The sequence below is a fragment of the Cynocephalus volans genome, chromosome 4 (assembly GCF_027409185.1).
Source record: "Cynocephalus volans isolate mCynVol1 chromosome 4, mCynVol1.pri, whole genome shotgun sequence".
Taxonomy (NCBI): domain Eukaryota; kingdom Metazoa; phylum Chordata; class Mammalia; order Dermoptera; family Cynocephalidae; genus Cynocephalus; species Cynocephalus volans.
In genome coordinates this window covers 163,416,162-163,438,262 of record NC_084463.1, presented here as the reverse complement: position 1 = coordinate 163,438,262, position 22,101 = coordinate 163,416,162, and the positions used below count along the sequence as shown (strand labels likewise).

Below are 22,101 nucleotides of genomic sequence, written 5' to 3'. Positions count from 1 at the left end.
ACATTTCACCAGAATCTGTAAGTTAGTTATTAAGCCATTAGGTCAAATTTCAGAGGATTGGCAAAAAAGAATTTGAATTAAACTTTGAGTCAGAATACAAATAAAAAGGCTTCCGATGTGGGAATTTTCATGTTTTAATGTGTTTTTGTTTTTTATTTTTAAATTACAGGATTCTCATCGCTTTGGAAAGCACCTGAGACAAGCAATGATTGACATCAGTGCTTTGTTTGGGCTCAATTCTAATTTCAGAAACTAATTCCATTAGAGATGCTGCAAGAGAGAATGAACTCTTCTGATACAAACCAAATGAAAAATAGGTTTTCATCCTAATTATAGTTCAGGATAAAAAATTGCTCTTAAAAAACTCAAGAAGTTTTCCTTCCATAAAGGGTTAGGTGTTTTGTTTTCCTAGAACGTAGGCTCCACCGTGTGAAGTACAGCCCTGCTACTCCCAGGTCTGTCCTCACCTGGGGAACATCTGATATAGTCCCCCTGAAGTCTTTGCATCGGCTCGTATTTACGAAGGGATTAAAATATTGTTGAGTTAACTTAGGGATTAGTGGGGTGTGGCTTCACACACATTGGAACTGGAAATGGCACCCTTTCTCAGTGGTCACTGGATATCTGGTACTTAAGGGCATTTAACTTCATAAGAGCAGTATAAACAGCTGTTTTGTTAAAAGAAGAAATTGTTCAAGTTGGCGGTGTTAACATTCATACCTAACAGACATGTAACGCACTAACCAAAAAGTCTGTGCTTCTGGGAACAGGGTGTTGTCACTGTGGGTAACTCTGTCATCTGTTTTGGTAGCCTGTGTTTGCCTCTCCATGTTTGCAGCTGGCAGTATGACACGTCTTTGGTTTTACTGACCCTGCTTGTCTTCAAAATCCAGTGCCTTAACAGTGAAAGTCCCTAAATGTAAGGAAGATCCTAGGAAAGATTTATTTTGTGAAGTCTTTGAGTGGAATTTTGGGTATATTGTTCTCTTTTCAATTTACTGAGTATGGATAACCCTAAATAAGCATTTGTTCCAGTTTTCCCCTTCCCCTAGAATGACCAATTCCCTTATAGGGGCAGGATTCTTCTGATTGGACTGTGTTCCTGTCATTGTTAAGCAGCAAAACAAATAACAGGCATGTGTCAGAAAAGGGAACAAGTATGTGATGATCAAATACTATGTGTCTGGAGAATTTACTGAAGAATGAAATATACTATGTGCCTCAGGGTTACTGCTTGCCCAAACTGACAGTAAGGACAGCATGACTGGCCACTGAGAAAGGAACAGAACCTGAGAAAGGGGGAGGGCAACTATGCAGGGATCAGGAGAGTGCAGCTCTATGACACCAGTGCGATCATTTCTGATCCCCCGTGGTGACAGAGAAGACCTTCCCTTGTTTCTGGAGGAGCTGGAGATAGATGGAGACAGTGTGCTGTGTCATCTTGGCAAGAGACTGAATGTCACAAGTGACAGGTGCTAGGTGAATACAGCCTGTCCTCCCAATAGGAGTGCCTTTATCGAAAGCATCTGATTGACCACAAAGCGACTGTGCACTGAGTCCTCTTCAGTAGTCCATGTAAAAGTAAAGCATCATGGAATGAAATTCCCACTGCCCGCGGGCTGTCCTGACAAGCTTCGCTGTCTGTTTTTTAAATCATGTATTTATTTTTCTGACCACTCTGTTCCAGCTGGGCTTGCCTCCTTCAGAGTTCTGCACTCCGACAGTACAAAAGCAGCGAGGGCTGAACTCTTGGAGTAGACAGAAGATGCTTGCTGAAGACCACATGCATGTTTTATTTATGTATATTTTGTAATGTAAAAATCCCACCTAAATGGGCCAAAGATTTTCTTTTCTCTTAAAAGCAAGAAGAAATAAAAACAAAAGACAAAAGCAAAAACAAAAAACAACAGTAACAAAACCCTGATCGTCCGTAAAGTGTACAGTCAAGCAAGTTTGGGGGGAAACAGCCCTCTCTGCCCAGGACAAGCGTAGCTTCCAAGCAAAAGCTGGCAGCCGGTACCAGTGTCTATCAGAGCCACCTCAATCATGCACTACTGACCACTGACCAATCTCTATTACCATAGTGTTCACATGTGAATTCGAGTGTAGACGTGTAAGTGTTTAAAACACATTTGGGTTCATCTCTCAGGTTTTAAATGTTTCAAGTGTATTTGTTGCTAATCAGTGCAGTTATCAATGCAATTTTATATTCCTTAAAAGGAGGAAGAATGGTTTTTTATTGTACATGCTGAAAAGGGGAGGTAAGAGTATTATGTATTTAATTTAATTTGGAATAAACCATAGTCTTAATGCAGCCGTGGTTTGAAATTGTTACCTTGGACTGTCCAGTGCATGTAAATACAATATGCTGTTTGGATGTCGATCTTAGAAATGCCTGGTGTGAATGTAGGTTATCATTAATAAAACATTAATCCCTGTCTACTACAGTATTTGTTTCCATCTCTTTTGTTAATAAAGGGCATCATAAGCCAGGTACCAAGCTTGGACCCTGGGGACAAAGGTGAGATACTGAGGTATGCCAAAAAGGCCTAGGAGTGGGCAGAGTGGCTGTCACTAGGTTCATGCACCTGACAGAAGAAAAGCCTATGGATTTTTACTTTATATCCATTTATTACCCATTCCTTTGCCCCAGTGCCTAGAATAGTGCCTGACACATAGTAGGAGCTCCATAAATATCTGTTAAATGAATACATGAATTAAGTATTAAGTTTTTTCAAGTTTGTTGGGTTTTTCTGTTTGTTTGCTTTTTGTTTTGTTTTGGGTTTTTTTGAGCACCTGTTCTAGGCACTGGGAATACAGCAATGACCCCACCAGATTCTGGCTATTATAGAGCTTGAGGAGGAAGAGAACCAAGCCAGCCAGAAGCTGACCAGGTGAAGGATCTTAAGTGTTCCAAGGCAAAGAAGAAGCCCGTGGGTGGGGAGGGGTGGGGTGGCAGCTGGCACAGGAGGGAGGCTGATTTAGAATTGGATTTAGAATGGAGTTGAGCTAGATCTGAATGTCAAGACAGAGCCAGCTTTGGCCTGTCCAGCAGGGCCAGCAGAGCATCTAGGAACTGTAAGTACATAGGTTCCAGGCTTGATTCTGTCCAGCTTAGTGACTCATGCAGGTGGCTGTGCACACCTGGCATGATGCTATTCAGTAAATGTCTGGTGAACGAATGAGCGAATGAATGGTACGGCCTTGTGGGTTGATGTCTTCCTTAGGCTACTCAAGCTATTCACGATTTTTGACTTGGGCTCTTCAATTTGTATCAGCTGCCTTCTAGATCCCTATGATTTAGAAAGACTGAGTTGGATTCTCAATCCTGCCACTGAACATGATGTAATTATTCCAGCCATAAGATGAGCATAAGACCATCTACACACAGGTACGCAAGTACCCAGAGAGAGCTGAAAAGATACACAACACGCTTAACAGTGATTCTCGAAAGGCAGCGTGATTGGGGATGGTACGGTGCTCAAGGGAACGTCAGCTTTATCTGTAATATCTAGATATTTTCGTAGGAGAGTTTACGTAGTGTATCACAGAAAAAAGCTATCCTAATTTTAATCCGCAGAAGCCACTACAGCTTTTTGTGGAATCCTGCGCTACAGGTGAGGAAATGGCGCAGGCACATAGGAGCCGAATTCTCCAGGTTGCAGTGATGTGCCCAACAGGTAGCCTTCACTTCACGTGTGTCTGTAATTAGCTAATTGTCTGGAATATATTTTAGGTTGCTCACGTGGCAGGAACAATCCAACAGTGAGAATTTAATTATGTTCTTTTAAAGTGAACTCTAATGTCCCAGAATAATGTTTCAGATAAGTCCTAGCTACGTTCCTTTTCAGTGCCTTAACCTCGCCCGTCCAAATTTAAGAGTTCTCAACTGAGCAAAATTTTCCGGGGACTTTTTGAATGCTAAAGTGTACAGTGAAATAGTACCTAGTGTTGCCGTGTCTTGGTTTCTATCCTTTGACTTAGAAAAGTATTTAATTTTTAAAAATGAGATTTGAAAGCTGATGTTTTTAATTATTTTGCCAAAACAATACTTGCACTTGGAAGCAGTACCTAAGAACTCACGGGAAGTCTCTGCCCTGGCCCTCCCCCCTGGTCACCCCAAGCATCCCTTGAACTCTGCCTGGTGAGGTAGGTCAGACTAAGCGTCGCCTGTTTTCTCGAAGCAGTGACAACATCTATTGACCTGTGCTTGTACGGATTCAGCTCACTCTTCACCCAAAAGTTGAGAGCTTAGCTTAGACGACAAGAGCAAGGTCTTTACCCCTGTTTCCTGACCAACTCCCCCCACACCAACGTCGGGCTCTTTGAAGCGCCCGGTTTTCAGCTGCACATGAAGACCCCAAGGGTCGGAAGCGCACTCGAGGTGGGGAGGGCCCCTGTGCAAGCCCCCGACCCCCTGGCCACCCGCGGCTCTCCTGAGAGCTGAAAAAATGTATTTAAAGACTAAGGTCAGAAGTCAAGCTAGGGGGTCCCACCTAGCCCTGCCTCATACTCGCCGCGGGCCTCAGTTTCCACACCTGTGCCTAGAGGGGCTGATCCCTGGAGTGGCTCCCTCCTCGCCTTCCACCCCGCAACTGCGGGTCTCTGGGTCCCTTCCCTCCCCGGTCTGGCCCCGCCCCGCCCCAGCCCGGGCCACGCCCCTTCCACTCCCTAGCCCCGCCCCCGCCCTGTCTCGACTCCGCCCCGCTGCCTGGTCCCGCCCACTTCCCCAACGGCCAACGGCCGCGGTTGCGTGAGTCCGGGCCTGCGCCCGGTCCCCGTATCGGGCCCTCGGCAGCCAGGGCGGCCCCAGGTGTGTCCCCCTGAGGGGGCCTCGGGTCTGCAAGGCGGGGAGGGGGATGGGGTCCCCGGGACGCCCTCCCCAGACGGCCCTGCTGGAGGCGACACACCCCCTGGCCGGGGCCGCGTCGCCTCAGCGGGCCGTGTCGTTGCAGGTGCGCGGCCCCCGCCGACCCGCCGCGAGCAGGCTGCGGGGTGATGCCCGGCCCGCCGTCCCCTCGGCGCCATGGAAGAGGCCCCTCTGCTCGGCGGGATGTCCGGCCCGGACGACGACCTGGTGACGGAGCTCTTCAGCCCGGAGAGTCCGTTTCTTTCTGAAAACGTGGCCCCAAAGGCCCCCGCGGGGGCGCAGTACGAGGACGCCGAGTTCCCCGGCTTCCAGGACGCCTACCTGGGCGCCGCCGAGCCCACGGAGCCCCTGCTGCGCGCGTTCAGCCCCGGGCTGGGCGCCGACGGCAAGAGCGAGGCCAAGGCGGAGCTCCTGGCGGACGCGGACGACCAGGGCCACCCGGCGCTCCCCGAGCCCGCGGGCCCGCAGCCGCCCGCCTTCTGCCTGCACTTGCTGTCCTCGCTGCTGACCCCCTACCGCGGCCCCAACGTCGTGCCCCTGGGCACCTGGGCCAGGGACGGGGCCGCCCAGGCCGGAGTCCAGGTGATTCCAGTAAGAGCCCCCTGGGAGTTGGGCACCATACCTGACCCCTTTCCAGACTGATCCGTGAGTCCGCTGGCTGTACCGAGACTTGTCAGTGCGAGCGTTTTTCCTGGGTCACCAGCGTCCCTGGTTACACATCCTACTGAGGTCGGAGGTGGGGTGGCGGGCCCAGATTCAACCCGCCCCGTTCCCCTCCCAGGTTCTTGACTCCGCCCCAGGAGAGAATTCAAGGGCAGAGTCACAGCAGACCGTGAGAACGAATTTAATAAAATAAATAAGAATACAGGTTCCACGGAGAGAGTGCAGCCTAGCTCTGGAGACTGAGCAGGGCCCGCACCAAGTTTAACACAAAAGCAAGTTCAGGACAGACATCAAGCCTAACAAAAGCAAGAAAAAATAAAGTTCAGTACAAAGTGCAGGCTGGCTCAAAAGAGTGAGCAGCCGCTTGCTGACAGCAAGTTCCATGCCAGCGAAGCACAAGCTGCCTCCAGGAAAGTGAGCCCTGTCTTCCGCTGAGATTAGGTTTCTACAGTTTCTCTATCTAATGAATATTCAGCTAAGGGGGTGGCTCCCAGTTAGGTAATATTTAGTCTTGCACGTACTCAGTGGGTCTCTTTCTGGAGCATGTTCACTGGTCAAATCGCAACACACGCACCAGGCATATTCAAGAATATTCTGTGCTCTCTACTGAGCACGCCCAGCCACTGGATTAGCATAAACCAGCCCTCTGTGGTCTCATTTTCCCTGTGTTGGTGGTGAAAAAGGTCTAACTTGCAGTAGTGCCTTTCCTCCAAGGGAGAGTCCAGAGGAGGGGGCCCGAGACCTCAGGGAGTGGCTGGAAATCTAGAGGTGTGTCCTGAAACCAAACCCAGGGAAACTGAGCACCTGCTGTATCAGTAGTCTCACTGGATTCCGTAGTTTCGGACAGGGCACATCCCCTTGGTAATCCAAGACGCATCCATCCTGCCAAGCCCTCTTCCTGAAAGTGATTTACCTCCTAGGTCCCTGCTTCAAGGCTGGCCTAACCATGCAGATAGCATACAAGGAAAGAGAGGGAAAAAATTCGAAAGTGTGTTAAGCCCTGGCCGGTTGCTATCATTGGCATCAGGAAAGAAGCCCTATTTATGTTTGAGTAACTCGCATCAGTGAAAACAAATGCAGTATGATGGAGGGCTCGTGTGTTTCCATTTCACATGTTTTTCTTTAAATTTATCAGTCTTGTAATTCACAGCAAGGACTCTGTTAATACTTGCGTTTGTTAAGCCTTCAAATCAAGATATTAATCTTGTCTTTGCTAATAAGTGATTGTTCTTGAAGCGTATGTAATATGAATCAGAGTCTAAATAAGTTCTTGCTAATTCTTAGCTCACTGCCCTCTTTTGCTATGGATAACCACTGGTAAATTTCTGTTCTGTTCTTGCTGAAACTAAACAAAATCAGTTTTTGAAGGAAACAAAGGATTCCAAGAAAATGTGCACTGACCCCACACAAGGACCCAGCTTGGAAAACTAGATTACTTGTCCATTATAGATTAAGCCTTAGTGGAACATCTTCTAGACAAGTGTTGACATGGCTGGAGTCTGACTTCATATCTCATAAGCCACAGGAGCAGGAGCTTGGATTTCTGGTTTTCTTACATTGTCACCTCTGCTCCTTTGTGTAAAGGAAAAGGTGGGGCAGAGGCTGGGGCCTCCGCCCTCCTCTCAGTTTGTCCTTAGCGGAACCGGAGAGCACATCTAGTCCCCCCAGCCTTCTCCCAGCACAGAGGTCTTCCTTAGTACCTTTTTCACATGGTTCGAAATGTTAGAAACTCCATTTTGCTTCCCAGTGGAACTCATGTCCCAGCACCTTCTGCTTGTTGGTCCTAGCTTGCTTCCCATCCTTCCCAAAGGAGTCAGTGAGCATTAATCAGAACAGGGAAGGGAATTAGCTAATATTAAAGATAGTAAAATTCTCCAATTTTAACAGATTACTGGTTTGACAAAGTGAAGAAGAGACTGCTTTTTGAATTTTTATTGACTATTTCCTGATTCATAAAATGAAAAAGATACAGCATGGACATGTTTATTTAAACAGAGTGGAATTACTTTCCAGTAAACATTCAGGGTGAATTGCTAATTTCTTTTTTCTAGAAATTCATTCCCACATATTGACCTTCTTTTAGATCCATTCCATAAAAACAGAATTTTACTGCAATATAAGTAGTTCAGACATTAGCTGCCTGGGGCTGAGGAAATGATACATTTTTTACCTAAGTATTTCTTGATTACAGGGAAGTAAATTAATCTAAACTTTGATGGCAGGTGCATGGCAAGTTCCCCAAAGCAGAAAGCAGAAGAAAATTTTTAATTTTCTATATTTCTATAAAGTTTGAAATATCTAAATAAAGTTATAACTTGAAATATAGTTAAACTTTCCTCTATTTCTTTTAAGATTTATACCTAAATACTAGTCTGCTGTGCAAGTGACTTGCCTGTACATAGTAATGGTTATTATTTGTTTGGGCCTCTGATTTTCTTAGGTTAAACGATCTCTTAAGTTTCAGTCAACATCCACATTTTGAAAGGTAGATACCTGCTCTGTGATTTTATGTGAGGTCTTTAGAATGTTACCTTAGAATCATCTTTTTGGAAGGCCTTTCTGACCTGCCTCCTGGCCTCTGGGGAGACTCCCGTGTGCTCTCTAACAGCCAGCCTGGGCAGGTGGAGGTCAAGGGGGCGGGCAGGGATGATGCCGAGTGGGAGCCACTTCTCGATCTTCCTTACATTCTCATCAAACTTTAAAAAGAAGCATCCCAATTTTGAAACACTCAATTCCGATGGGTTTGTTTTTTTTTTTTAACCATTGGGACTTTTTAGGTTTTTTAATACCATTGATTTTTCAGTAGTATCATTTTATTTCTCCCTATTTTTGGCAATCTTGCTGGTGTATCATGGAGTTGACAGTTGTTGCAGAGGATCACTTAAAAACAAAACAGGCAGTTATTCCCGCTCTCACCTTTCATATTATTGTCCTACTATTAAGTCAGGAAAGGGCTACCATGTAATAATAAATGTTACTATAAATACATTATAAATGATAAATTACATTTTAAACATTACTAAAACATCATCCTTACTAAAACTTCACCCAGGACTTCAGGCTTCTTGAGGAAAAACCATTTAATACTATCGAATGAGCGTCCTTGGAGAATAGGCAAGGAAGGGTCGGCATTTCAGGTGACAGAAAGGTCCAAGTAGGCTTTCAGCTCCACTGGAGTAGGGGTGATTAAGCAGCATGAGAGGCATGTGACCAACTGGGGACTCTTCTTGTTTGCTTAGACCATATTTTTGAAACAGCACAAGTGCCACATCAAAATCCCATCTCCACACCTCATGGACAAGTGGTTTTGGTCCTCAGAGTCCTCAGTCCCCAGTGAAGTTGATCAGATGGCTTGTTGTCCCTGCTTGGTCTCCTGTAGGGACAATAATAGCTTTAGAAGCAGCAGTGAGGAAGAGAGGCACTAAGGGTAAGGGTGCTCTGTGCCTTAAACTGTAACTCTTACAGAGAACTCCAATTTAAATTTTCTACATCATGCAGCGGCAAGAGCCAATGTCCAGGTGTTCTCTAAAATTATGATTGCTTTTTTTAGGTTGAAATAAAGGAAGGAGGTGGTACTATCCCAAGTAACAATCCAGAGGAAGCAACTGTTCAGAACCGTCTTGCTCAGGAATCCTGCTGCAAGTTCCCATCTTCCCAAGAGCCAGAGGACACCTCTGCTTGTTCTAAGAAAGACTCAAGCCCAATGGTAATTATGCCAAAGAAAATGTTCATGACTAACATTATACTAAATGTTGGACCCTTATCATTACTAAATCACTAGATTCTTTCAGTCATTTTTCATTCTGTTCACTCATTGAATTAGTGTTTTTGGTTGTCTCATCTATGAAAAGAGGGAGCTCAACTTTTCAGCAAGGTGAAAGAGCCTTGTACCTTTAAGATTCTCATTTCTGCTTGATCTTAGCAAACCAGAGATTAGGACATTGCTGGTTTCATTAAGCACAAGTCACATCAGTCATGCAGGGGTGGGGGTTGGGCACTGGGTTGGGGATAGTGGGGGACATAGGGCTTGGCGTATTGGTGGAGGGTGGGTTGAAGTTCTGTGGCTTCAGGGCAGAGGCTGCTTCCTTCCTTTATGTCTCCAAATTCCTAGTGATTACAACCAACACTTGTATAGCATATGCAATCAGTCACATCTGTGGTTTATGTGATATTTTTGTGTCTTTCTTATTTAATTTAATCCTCCTAACTCTATAGGCTAGGCATTATTGTTATCCCCACTTTATGGATAAGAAAACAGAAATGGCACATCCTCTGTGTTAGTCTTTGTAGTTGTGAGTGGTGTATCTAGAACTCTGATCTCACTGTGATGAGGACTTAGAGTCCAAAGAACCGATATTACTTTTCCTTTAGCAGTTCTTTTTTCCTAGAAATGAGGTCCTAGCTCTAAGGTATAGACTTTAACAAGGAAATACTTGAAAATGAGCTCATCACGAACTTTGGCTTAGTCATGGCATACACTAGTACTTGCCTCTGTGTCTGGTTTTACTCGGGGCCAAGGGTTCTAAGAGTGGAGTTTTCCTGGACCCCCAGATTAGGTCAGCAGGATGAGAGCCCTGTGACTCCACTAGACTACAGGGTGGTCTTGGCACACTACCCAGAGGGCAGGGCAGGGCAGGGCTCCAGGGTAGGTGGCATTTAAAAGAGTGCAATTGAAAGAGGTCTAGAGAGCCCACCTGAGCCTTTCCCCTAGTGTGTGTGTGTGTGTGTGTGTGTGTGTAGCTATAACTTTATCCTCCAAATGCAAATAAAGTTCCTGCTGAACACCAATGCTGGCCTCATTGAATGTCAGGATAATCTGAAGTTCTGACTCAGCGATCTGCACCTTACTGCTACCTTAGGCTCAAGTGTGTTGTTTTGATAACACTGGTCCTTTATGCCTATTTGGGTTTTCCTGTCTAGATTATAAGAAGTTTAAGGGCAGAAACCACAGGTTTTCCATTTGGTTGTGGAATTGGCAGCAGTTTGTTGTCAGGAACCACATGTCTCTTGCCTTTGTGTCCATGCCACATGGCCTGAGACAGGGCCGGGCACACGGTGAGCTCCATCAGTGCTTTTGCTGTACTCAAGGGATTGACTGACGGTCTCAGCTGGCTCACTGAGAATTTGTTTATGATTGGAATCCAACTTGGGATCTGACAGTGCTAGTAAGGCCCAGGAAGATTCTTGAATTTTCCAGTTCTTGGATTAACCTTTCTTAGCTGTACTTGGAGGAAATTTAATAAATGGACATTAAAAAAAACTCACGTGTTAAATAATAGCATGTGCATGTAGCAGGAAAGAACAACTGTAGTAGCACTAAAGATTATTCTAAGTATGTGACCAGCTACAGAAAGGGAATCAGGGGGACACGGTCTCTCTTGGAGTTACCCAGGTGCAACAGGTCCGACGTTCGCTAGAGCAGCCCACTGTCCTGTTGCTGTGGACTGTGGAGTCGAGGACAGGGTGAAGGAAGTGTGGGTGCGTGATCCCTGACATTCAACTAAATCTCAATGGCCAGACACATGTGGAAAAAGACAGGAGCAGGCACTTCTATTAGCACACTAAAGTAGCTCAGGAAACACTTCTGGGAGGTTTTCTGCCCTGTGGTATCTCCAGAAAGCATGCTATTGTAGAGAAAGAAATCGAGAACAGATCTACAGTTTTCTATCTTCCATCATAACTTGAATTCTGGATTAAAGCTATTTTCTCAGATTTAAGTTTATTTAGGTTCATATTACTCGAGTTATCTTTTAAAAATGAAACCTGATCATTATTTTTCATTTTAGGTGATATGTCAGTTGAAAGGGGGTACACAAATGCTGTGTATAGACAATTCTGGCACGAGAGAACTAAAAGCACTTCATTTGGTTCCTCAGTATCAAGACCAAAATAATTATCTACAGTCAGGTACAAAGTAAATTAATAAAAAAGATTATCTCATATGTCATATGTAAGTTGGTAAGTGAATATACTTGGCTTTGTATATAGAGTAAAAGTAAATAGGCAGATAGGTTATTAAACAGGCGATTTGGCTAACCTCTTAGTCCATGTTAGTGAGCTAAGAATAGAACATAATGTGTCTTTATAGACTAATTTATAGATATTGTATTGAGTGTCTCCAATTCTCGGATAGCTGTCCTCCTCCATGCCAGCTAGCTGCAGAGAGCTGTGTGATCCAACAGGGGCCGACTCCCACCTACACGGCTCTGTTAGTTATTCTACAAGGGGGTGTGCCCAGCTTGCAGCATCAGCCTTCCCCAGATTGGCCTGGTGGGTTGACTCTTCAGGTGTGATATACATGATATACATTTTAATGTAAACATTTCAATGTAATCAGTGAGAACTGTCACTGTGCTTTAATCACCATGAGTCCTGAAATAACTATCAAATGATTTATCTGATATTCATTCACTCAAACCTCTTTAAACTGGCACAATAGTAGTAAATGACCTATAAGTACTTGATTATCCTGAGATGCCTTATGAGTTATTAAATAAAGATGAAATGCCATAGTTTTAGGATTGTGTTTAACAAAAGTTATACACTAATTCTTGAAAACTTGGATCTCTAGGTGGACTACACATAATCATGTAACTCTAGATCTTGAGTTTACCAGAACATTTCTTGGTCAGATGATTCACTGACCTTGTCAATAATTTGAAGCCAATATCAAATCCCTGGAGCCCAGGGCAAAAACAAAATGACTCCATTTCTCCCCATTCCATCCTGATAGTTTCTTTATCCAAGGACAGAGAAATGTCTTCAAGACATTTACTTTTCCACAGTGAAGCAGATGGGGCCTTGGTCTCAAGAAGCCCTTTGCTACATTCCAGCTGTAGATTTTCTGGTTCTGTACCCAGCAGGTCAGTGCTGCATCTGTGATCCTCTCTGGAGGCAGGACGGTGTTCTTTCCTATTTCCCTTCCTCCTGGCACACGACGAAATCCTGATGCCTTATGATCCGCAGAAGGAGAGAGTTTATACAGTGTTCTCTAGTTCAACTTCTTTGTCATACAATCACAGCCCCCTCCTCCAGTCTCCTTTGTTACACTGTGTACATATGAAACATCACCATAAAATAAATGCATCCCGTTGCCTAAGTCTGAGTCTCCTTGCTCAAAGGGTGCATAGTCTAGAGAAGGAAATGCGTTCAGCCTGGGGGATGCCTCAGGAGAGTAAGACACATTGCTCTCTTCACTTGAACTTACCAGCATGGAGGTTCACAGCACACTTATTACCTCAGGAATGTTTTTCATGATGTCCTTAGGCCAAAAAAATACGTATCAGTTCCAGTATTAGGTAGTTTTGGTCCAAATAGCTTAATGAATATTTATATCCTAACAACTTAGTAACCATCTGAAAAAGAGAATACACATAAATTGAATGTAGTTCACTGTGGTGTCCAACAGAAGTCGCTGGGCTTTCTTTGAAAATGTAAAATATCCAGTGGTGTCCTGGTGACCTTGTGGAGGCACCCCAGGGCACCTTGGCACACAGTTTGGGAATCTGGGCACTAGCAACACTTTTTTTTAGCATTAGTAGACTATCCCTGGAAGCTCAGGTCGAGTAGCTTTATGACCAAAAAAAAAAAACCCAATGTGTGTAATCAGTGAAAAATACTGACCGAAAAGGTTTTATTGAATAAAAAACATAAATAGGATCAAGATAAGCTTAAGTAGCTTCGCTCATGATAAATCCATAGTACATTTTTGTACTTTCTTCCATGTACTAGTAGAAGAGGAACAATTATACTATCAATTAATTTTAATTGTCTTCCTTACAGATGTCCCTAAACCAATGACTACTTTAGTAGGAAGATTTTTGCCAGTACCAGCAAAATTAAATCTCATTACACAAGTGAGTCATTGTTTCAATAAAAAATACAATTGGGCATTATTGTCTCTTGAAATTTCGATTGTTGCAGTTGGAATTACTCAGGAAATAATAATTTATCCTTCATGTAAAAATCAACAACAAGACCTTTACCAAGTGCCCACCCTTGTGCACCATGTTCGACGCCATGGGAAGGATGAGTACATCACAGGCACGTTCTTTGCAGCTCTGCGAGCCCATCTTGTTCTTCCCCACTCGCTGGACTTGTCCTTCACAGCCCCGAACATCCCTCACCTTCCTCAGTGCTATGGAAATGCTTTTTAAAAATCTGCTTTTATGATTACACCGCAATATGTGCTTATTACACATAATTAGAAGACGGATGTCTCCCCAGTCTTGCTATAAAATGTTACCTCCCCAGAAGAGCCTTCCCTGCTCCCCAGTGTAGACAGCCAGACAGTCACAGCACCCCGCTCATTCCCTGCACAGCACTGTCGCTATCTTATGTTTTTGGTTGCGTGGTTTCGTCTGCATCTGTCCAAGGGAATGCAAGCACCATGGCAGCAGAGGTTGTGTGTGCCTTGTTCATCTCTATAAACTGAGAACTGGCACAAACCTGCCACATAGAGAGCATTCATTCACCCATCAGCAGGGCGGACACTAGTCTTAGCACTTGGGTTACATCAGTGAGAAAAGCGAACCCCCCAAAACAAAACACAGCACACAACTCTACCCTCCTACAGCTTACATTTTAGGGCAGGAGATGGACAATAAGCATATCTAATAAGTAAATTATGTCATGTGCTAGGAGAACAGCGGAAGGGAAGTGGGAGAATGGGGGTTTTGTGGGGAAGAAGGCCAGTTGCAAATTTAAACAGAGTGGTCACAGCTCCATTGAGAAGGTGACATTTGAGCAAAGTCTCTGAAGAGATGAGAGAGTGGAAGAACATTGCAGGCAGAGGGAACAGCCCAGGCCTCAGGTAGGGCCATGCCTCTGTAGAGACAGTGAGAAGGCCAGTGGGGCTGGGATGGAGTGAGTGAGGGGAGGGTCGCAGGAAGGAAGTCAATGTTCACTCTGCTGGAAGAGGGGCTGGCAGGGAGGAGGGGTCAAGGTGAGAGCAGGAAAGCTGCATTTGCGACAATCCTGGTGACAGAGGATGGTGGCTCCGAGCAGGTGGTAGCAGTAGTGATGGTGAGAAAGAGCTGCTCAGGATACTCTGAAGGATGAGCTAACAGGACTTGCTGAGGAATTGGATGTGGGATGTAAGGGAAAGAGAGGAGTCAAGTATGCCCTCAAGATCTTCAGCCTGAACAAACGGAAAGGTGGAGTTTCCATCAACACAGACGAGATAAGGCAAGTTTCACGAGGGTGTCTGGGAGTTCCGTTTGGACGTGGTAAATTGGAGGTGTCTCAGGCATCCCGGTGTAGATGTGGTGTCGGAGTTCAGAGGGAAGAGGATCTGGGCTGGAGGGATGAAGCTGGGAGTCGCCAGTACATGGACGGCATTTAAAGCCTTGTGCATAGATGAGATCTCTAAGGGAGTGAGTTTAGATACAGTTAAATATTTGTTGAATGAGTAAATAAATATTTCTCAGATGATAATACAGTCACGTGCCACATAGTGACGTTTCGGTCAACAACGGACCGCATATGTGACTGTGGTCCCATCAGATTATAACGGAGCTGGCGTTGTGTGGTAGGCCACCCCATCTCAGTCTGTGTAAGTACACTATGATGTTCACACAGTGATGAAATCGCCTGGGGCCACATTTCTCAGATCACATCCTGGTCCTTAAACAATGCGTGATGGGATCGGCCGGGAGGCAAGTGAGCATTGAGCAGCGCAGGAGTGAACAAGTGGGAGCTGTGACCTGCTGGGCGCGGGCGGCTGCGGGTCTGTGTTGGTTCTGCCATAACCCTCCTACCCGCTGGCCCTTTCCACGTCGCTGGCCTTCTCTTCAGTTTCAGCCACCGTCACGAAGGCACACACTGCGCCTGCTCTCCCACCTCTAAGGTCTCGCACTGGCAATGCTCCTGTTTGACCACAAGCTCCTCCCCATCTTTCCTTGACGGTGTTTACTATTGTCCCTATTCTGGCTCCCCCTGACTTCCTATACAGTGTGGTCCTCAGGGACAATTCTCTTAACTGCATTTGCTGCATCCCTGAACCCCTCGCTGCCTTCCAGACCCCCACTTCTGTACATTATTTACAGCCTCTGCTCAAAGCATGATGTGTGGGCCAGAAGCATTGTCATTGCCTGGGAGCTTGCTAGGAGGGCAGAATCTGCATTAGACAAGATCCCCAGGTGATTTGTGCACACAGTGCAGTCTGAGAAGCCCTGCCTTAGAGTTTACATTCTTCTCTCCTAAGTGACAAAACATTGCTGAAGAAACTCATAGATTCTAGCGTAAAGTTGCCCTGGATTTACTATGTAGTACCTATGAGACATCTCTCTGCCCTGCTTTACTTTGGGGCTAAATAAGCAAAGGGGAAAAAAATTAATTTTACCTGGTTTATATAAAGAATTGCCTCAACCCTGAGAATTGTGAAATTCTTTCTCCTAAAAAATGCAGAATTCTTCAGACTGCCATCTGGAGACATCATCTTAACAGTCACATGTCTGGATAATGGTGAAATGGACATGAGCCTCAGCTAGTGCACACTCCCTCCTGTAAACGCAGGGAGAGGAGAGCACAGCACTGCTCCCAGCCAGACAGAAAGAGGGCTCCTGCAGGGAGAGGCCTGTGGGCTCAGGACTCTGATGTGTAAATGAGGGAGTTGGGCCTAGGGCTGCTTCTCAATGTCTTCCAGCCCTAACAGGCAGTGATCACGTACAATTTGAAAAGGGGCAGGAGAGGAAGTGGAGAGGATGAATAAAATGTATGTTTTTCCAAGACTATGCTTCTAAATAAAGCTTATTTTAAATTTCCATTTTTGGAAGGTGGAGGGGACAAAGACAGGATGTTTAATTGTGATATATACAAATAATCTCAAAACCTAATTTTATTCAACACTTATAAGTTCTTCAAGCTTCTGATAAGAAGGAAATTAGGTCAGTGCTGGTTTTGCTGTCCGTTCCTTTCCCTGTGAAGGGCCTCTGTGAGCCACCCTGAGGAGGAATGTAAAGGAAAAAATGATCACTAAGAGAGCAAACAACGTGGATAATGCAGAGATTATGACATTACTTCTGAATTTGTTAAAACTGACTACAAAATGTTTTTTTTGAACAGACAAAAAATAGTGGTCGCCAGTGAGACTTCAAATGTCAAGACCTCTTATACTAGAAATATAATAATAATAATTTAAGAACAATTTTAGTTTATGGAAATGTGTAAGTGAATTTATTTCACAATCGATAGTTCATAAAAATGAAAAAGTATTCCATTATAATACCCCTGACCAGCCAACTGACAGCTGTGTGTGCTGCTGGCCGGCTGGCCATGTGGCCTGCGTCCTTGCACACTTGCCCCTTTGTCTGCACACTGGGGCTTTCCCAGACCCCAGGCACCTGGCAGGTGGGCAGGTCTGTGTTTGGCTCAGGATTTAGTAGATTCATTGTGGTAATAGGATACGGTTTTAAAGGGATTGTGACGTAAACTTCTAGAAGAAAAAGAATCATTTTGATCTGTACGTAGTAGGGGTGGCTGGCTGGAACATTTAAAACACATGCTAATTCAAAATATTCTTGCCTTTGATTATGTACAGCTTGATAATGGAGCCTTACTATCAGCAGTCAATGGGTCTGCTTTCTCCTTGGGATCAACTATGCCAGGACCACCAAAACTAACATTGGCTGGGTAAGTATTAAAAGCAATAAATTGTCATTTCCTTTAATGTTTAAGAGGTTTGGGGTACATTTGTGATCTTCTATGCTATAAAATTACCTTCACTTGCAAACCTTCATGACTTCTGAAAAATTATTTTTTACCTAAAGCAGTGCCACTAACAACACTGCTGTCAGGTCTGGTTCCGTTGTTGCTGGAAACACTGATCTGGAACCTCCATTTGTTTCCACTCTACTGTCGCTGTCCTGTGTCAGTGTTTCAGATGCTTGTTGCCATTTATAGTTCTGTCTTGATTTCACACCAATTCAAACTGTGCTGGTCTATTTCTTTTTTGTGGTCATCAATGTAAGTAATGAAGCGGCAGCCACTGAATACTGACGGTGGTCTGCAGACTGCCCTTGTGGGTGCCTCTGCTGCTGCCTTCTGTGCTAAGTTGGCTCATGCTCTATGGCAGGTCTATACTCGTGATCTCCAGGTGGATGTGGGCTGCACTTATCCAAGACCTTGTCTTGCCATTTTAAAGTTGTGTTTATAATTGTAACTAATTAAACTAACCAAGCTGGTTGAAACTCGGGCCAAGTTAACATTCATGTACTAACAGTGGTCTGGGCAATGCTTCCTTTCATTGAGCTGTGTAGTTATCATGGAGATCAGTCTATTCCTACCTCCAAGAGCTTTTTGGCCCACAGTCTAATGTAATCATACTTCCCGGGGCCTGAAAGACAGCAGGTCAAGCACCTTGCAAGATGTAAACTGCAGTCCCTAGTGCTTTCCAGGCTCCTGCAGGTTCTGCCCTTGACATCATTATGGCCTTGGTAAGTGTGAGGAGAGCTGTTTGGGAACAGGAATGAAAAACCGTTAAGTGAACCACTTGGGAGGGCTCTGGAGACATACTGGAATTCAGTCAAAGCTTTCACCTCTGCATTGTCGCCGAAGGAGTTTGGTTTCTCATGTGACTTCAGTTTTAGCACTGGCTCTTGCAGCTGGTTGTAACCCTGCGCCGAGGTTGATGACTTTCGATTATTCAATGGAATTAGACTGTATGGCACCATTCTCCTGGCTTCACTCTCTCGGTGTGATTGATCAGTGAGGATGCGGTTAGTATCATTGTAACTGGTCACCTCATCATGGCTGCTAACATTTCTGGGCAAAACAAAAACAACTTAAGCAACTTCCAGGTTCTGCTGATAGCATTGAATCTTTGGCTATACAGGATGATCTAATACATTATGATCCTGAAGATACCCACTTTATCTTTCTTGTAATCTGGGGTCTGGTCAATGGTATTACATCGTCACGTTCTTTATTGCGTCTAAACATCACGGGAACTTGATCCTTCTAGTACCCTGAGTGTGCGCTCTCACACTGCAGTGCCACTTGAGGCCTCGCTGTGCTGCAGCTGTGCATCCGCACAGAGGAGCGGTGCGGAGGGAGTTTCCACGGCAGCATGTTTCCTTTCTCTTTTCCTCTCCTCCTTCCCCCTCCTCCCCTTCTTCCTCTTTCCTCCTCCTCCTCCTCTTCCTTCCTAGGCTATACTAGGTTTTCTCAATAAGTCACATATTTTTTTCTTTATTTTGAGGTAGTTATGCAGGTTACGAAAGATTTTTCTTTTATAAATGATGTGCCAGGAACAACATGAGCTTTGTGTTTGTATGTTTTCTGCTGCAAATAATTACTTGATTCAATGTCACTCTGCTGAATCAGCCCTGATGATTTTTATCTTAATATCCACAGTACTGATGGTATGTTGGAATCTCTACCAATTTATCATTTCTCATAAGGGAGTGGTCAGAGAATGGGGTGCTGGCATGTCATTCTGTGTGAGTGCCCAACCGGGATTAATTTACTGCACCACTCTGTACACTTCATTAGCCCTCTTCTGACACTTCCACAGGAGAGCAAGGTCTAACTAGGTCTGAAGATATCAGGAAAGAAACTGTGGCAGCCCAGTAGGTTCAAGTGTACCTAACCTAGTAGCTGACATAGAAGCAGGCCAGCTTGGGCCTTACGGCCAGCAGTCCAGATGCGTGACTTCACCCAATCATCATCCTTAGAGTTGGATAGTGAACTGGCCAACTTGTTAACTAGCTTATCATATTAATAAGAAGACTTTTAATAAAAATTCATGTCCTGTCACTCTGTATAGTTTTAATAATCTGATTATCTATCAGGTAATAAATGTGAATTCTGACCCATCATTGATGCTATTGTTTTTGGTAACATAATGAACAGCATGAGAAAGACTATTTCGGAGTCCACTTCTCTGGAAACTTTTTCTTAAGGATGAGATTATGTCTCATTGTGGTGTAGTTTATTTATAATGCTTTTCTGAGGCACAGCTGTCCATATCTCTTCTAACTCTTCTAATGTTTTAATTTTTAGATCAGCACTAAGACTGCAGTCACGTTTATTAGCGCCAGGGAAGTTTTTCCCATTTAGTTTCCATTACCATCGACAGGGCCCCTGACTGTCCCATCCTACGCTCTGTGCTCATTCCTCACATAGTGTCTTTGCTTGTGCCGATATTACAAAGGAAACACCCCTTTGACCAGTAACAAAGAAACCTCATGACCTCAAAAGTTGATGTCACGTTCCATTTCCTTCAAAAGTATTTTGTTTTAATTTCTTTCATCTATGTTAAACTATCTTGCCTCTGAATTTTTATAGCATTTACAGTTAGTATAAAACAATTTGACAGTTGATTATATACTATCTTCTGTTTTCTCATTTTTTAATTGTACATGTCTCATGTCCCTGGTTATTTGGTGGATTTCTCCAGGACAGGCACCATAAATTAAAAATGTGTTTATTGCTGGTGGCCTCTGAAGCGCTTATCACAGTCCTGGCCACATGATGATCCATCCCTTCGTAAATGCCTGTTGGCCTCTTCCTGACGCCACAGACACTCATCCAACTGTACTCCCTCCTTCCACAATTACGGCAGGTCACCTCTTTAATGTCTCCACGTGCCCCTACCCCACTTACGAAAGGAAAGAGTTTTGGTTCCTCCGGACAGAGAGTGCCAGGCCACCTGTGCCCCAGCTCAGGGCAGGTCTGAGAGGGCCAAGGGCTAGAGCAGTGAAGTAGGTGTCAGAGTCCCCTCCTCTGCATGGGGCCCAGGTCTGACCACAGATGACCAGGCCAGGGGGACAAGATAGCTAGACCTGCCACTTCCAAGCACCCACGAGATTGGAACGCTGCAACTTTCCAATCTATAAAGGAAAAGCTAAACTGGATGAATACTAAATTAATACAGCATTCAGTGACATTGTTTGGGGACATTATCTTAAAAATGGGAGTTATCTCCAGAAGAAGTAACAATTAGCAGCTTGTCCATGTGTCAGGTACCATTAGCTGTTCCCATGGGGGGCAGGGGGGGCAGGGATGGTCACTAAACAGAGACACAGACAGTGAGAACTGTCTGGTGTGGAAGACCAGCACATCAAGCACGGGTGGTGCCCATGGCAGAGCAGAGGGGAGGATAGGCAAGGTGGGGTGACATAAGACTGGCAGTAGTGCCAACAGTTAAGCACGATGGCTGAGTAGGGGACTCAGAGCATGGAAGGCAGGGCAAGGGCGCCTCTCTTCAGGAGATTTGTATTAATTTTACATATAGCAAACCACACGGAGTAATTTCCATGCATTAGTCATGTGCCAAGTACTGCTCTAGTTCCAACACCCAGCTGTGTCTTTGCTCAGAGTAGTCAGTGCCTTGCAGTGACAAAGCCTGCACACATAGTCTCACATAGCACATGGCCGAGTGGGATAGACACACACAACCACCAGTGCTCAGGGACAGCCCTTATCACAACTGGTCATGCTGTACCCGTGTCCCTCCTTTTTACCATCATCTCCTAAGCTTTTTATGTTACTAATATTCTGAGTTCCCTTAGTGGGCATCACTTCTAAGCAATACTTGTGAACTTTTCCTGATTGTTTAACCTGAAGCTGCCTCTCGTGTTTAGCAATATCTAGAGACACATCAGAGGACGAATTGGTTTCTCTTCCTCCAGTGCCCCAAAGATGATTTCCAGGCTAATCACCAAATGCAGTTAGGAGGGAGTTATAATCCCTTCCTAAAATGAGGGAGGCCCCCAGTGGTCACATGAAACACTAGAAACATGCTTTGATCCTGTTGGCAGTGTCGCAGTGCAGACAGCTTTAACATTGGTATAACAGAATATGAGTAGTGGCTTATCTATTGTTCTTTCATTCGTACTTCCCATTAGTGTCCAGATTTGGGGCGTGAGGGAGACCTGTTTGGTGGAGGAAGGGCACACAAGTAGAACTTTATATAGATCAGGAGAGAAACTCTGGGAAGACTTCTTGGGAAGTGTGAGCAGCAGGAGGGACCTGCTCCCCACTTCCCACTGAGGCCCACCCCCCGGGTGTGCACAGGCGGATTTGGTGAGGCTGGCTCTAGCACGCTGTAAACCATGCACACCATTCCCATTTCATGGTCAGGCACCTATCAATAGTATCTAAAACTATCCGGTGGTGTTTCTCAGTATTTGTTCAAAAACACCAGATGCTTAGCTAATTCTCTTCTTAAAGAGTAACCATCTGAATACATTTTCTTTTTTAATCTTTATAGAGTAACTCTTAGTTCATGGGACACAAAGTCTAAAAAGCCATGTAACTGTACCAAATCCCAGTGTCTGAAATTGTAAGTAATCACAAATACTTCATTATTAAATATGAAATAAGGTTGTTTAGAAGTAAGTGGAGTACAGTCTACACAAACTGGATTGGCTCGTAGCGTGCATGCTACAGTTAATTCTCAACAACCATGTCCTAAGACCCATCGTAAACCGCAACAGCAAGAAATCGCTTTTGCATAAACCCGGTTCAAATCTTTTGATATTAGCTTGGCCAATTGACCTAGGAGATGGCACTGCCCAAACCTCAAGTGGTACAGTTTTCTTCGGTTTTGATTTACATTCTCTAGC

At 44.7% G+C, this 22,101-nt stretch overlaps 2 protein-coding genes across 3 annotated transcripts in view; both read left to right on the top strand.

Annotated features, from left to right (window-relative positions):
• CPT1A (carnitine palmitoyltransferase 1A) overlaps positions 1-2,405 on the top strand; it is a 56,959-nt gene extending 54,554 nt beyond the window's left edge. For both annotated transcript variants that reach the window (XM_063092813.1, XM_063092812.1), the window contains one exon: positions 170-2,405. In XM_063092813.1, the coding sequence (XP_062948883.1) occupies positions 170-256 (87 nt within the window). In that variant the 3' untranslated portion in view covers positions 257-2,405. The remainder of the gene's footprint in view (positions 1-169) is intronic.
• A 2,621-nt stretch (positions 2,406-5,026) lies between these two features.
• The window catches only part of TESMIN (testis expressed metallothionein like protein), a 37,518-nt gene continuing 20,443 nt past the window's right edge, over positions 5,027-22,101 (top strand). Inside the window, exons 1-5 of the mRNA XM_063095917.1 lie at positions 5,027-5,461; positions 9,084-9,239; positions 11,320-11,440; positions 13,316-13,389; positions 17,073-17,164. Of these exons, the coding sequence (XP_062951987.1) occupies positions 5,027-5,461; positions 9,084-9,239; positions 11,320-11,440; positions 13,316-13,389; positions 17,073-17,164 (878 nt within the window). The remainder of the gene's footprint in view (positions 5,462-9,083; positions 9,240-11,319; positions 11,441-13,315; positions 13,390-17,072; positions 17,165-22,101) is intronic.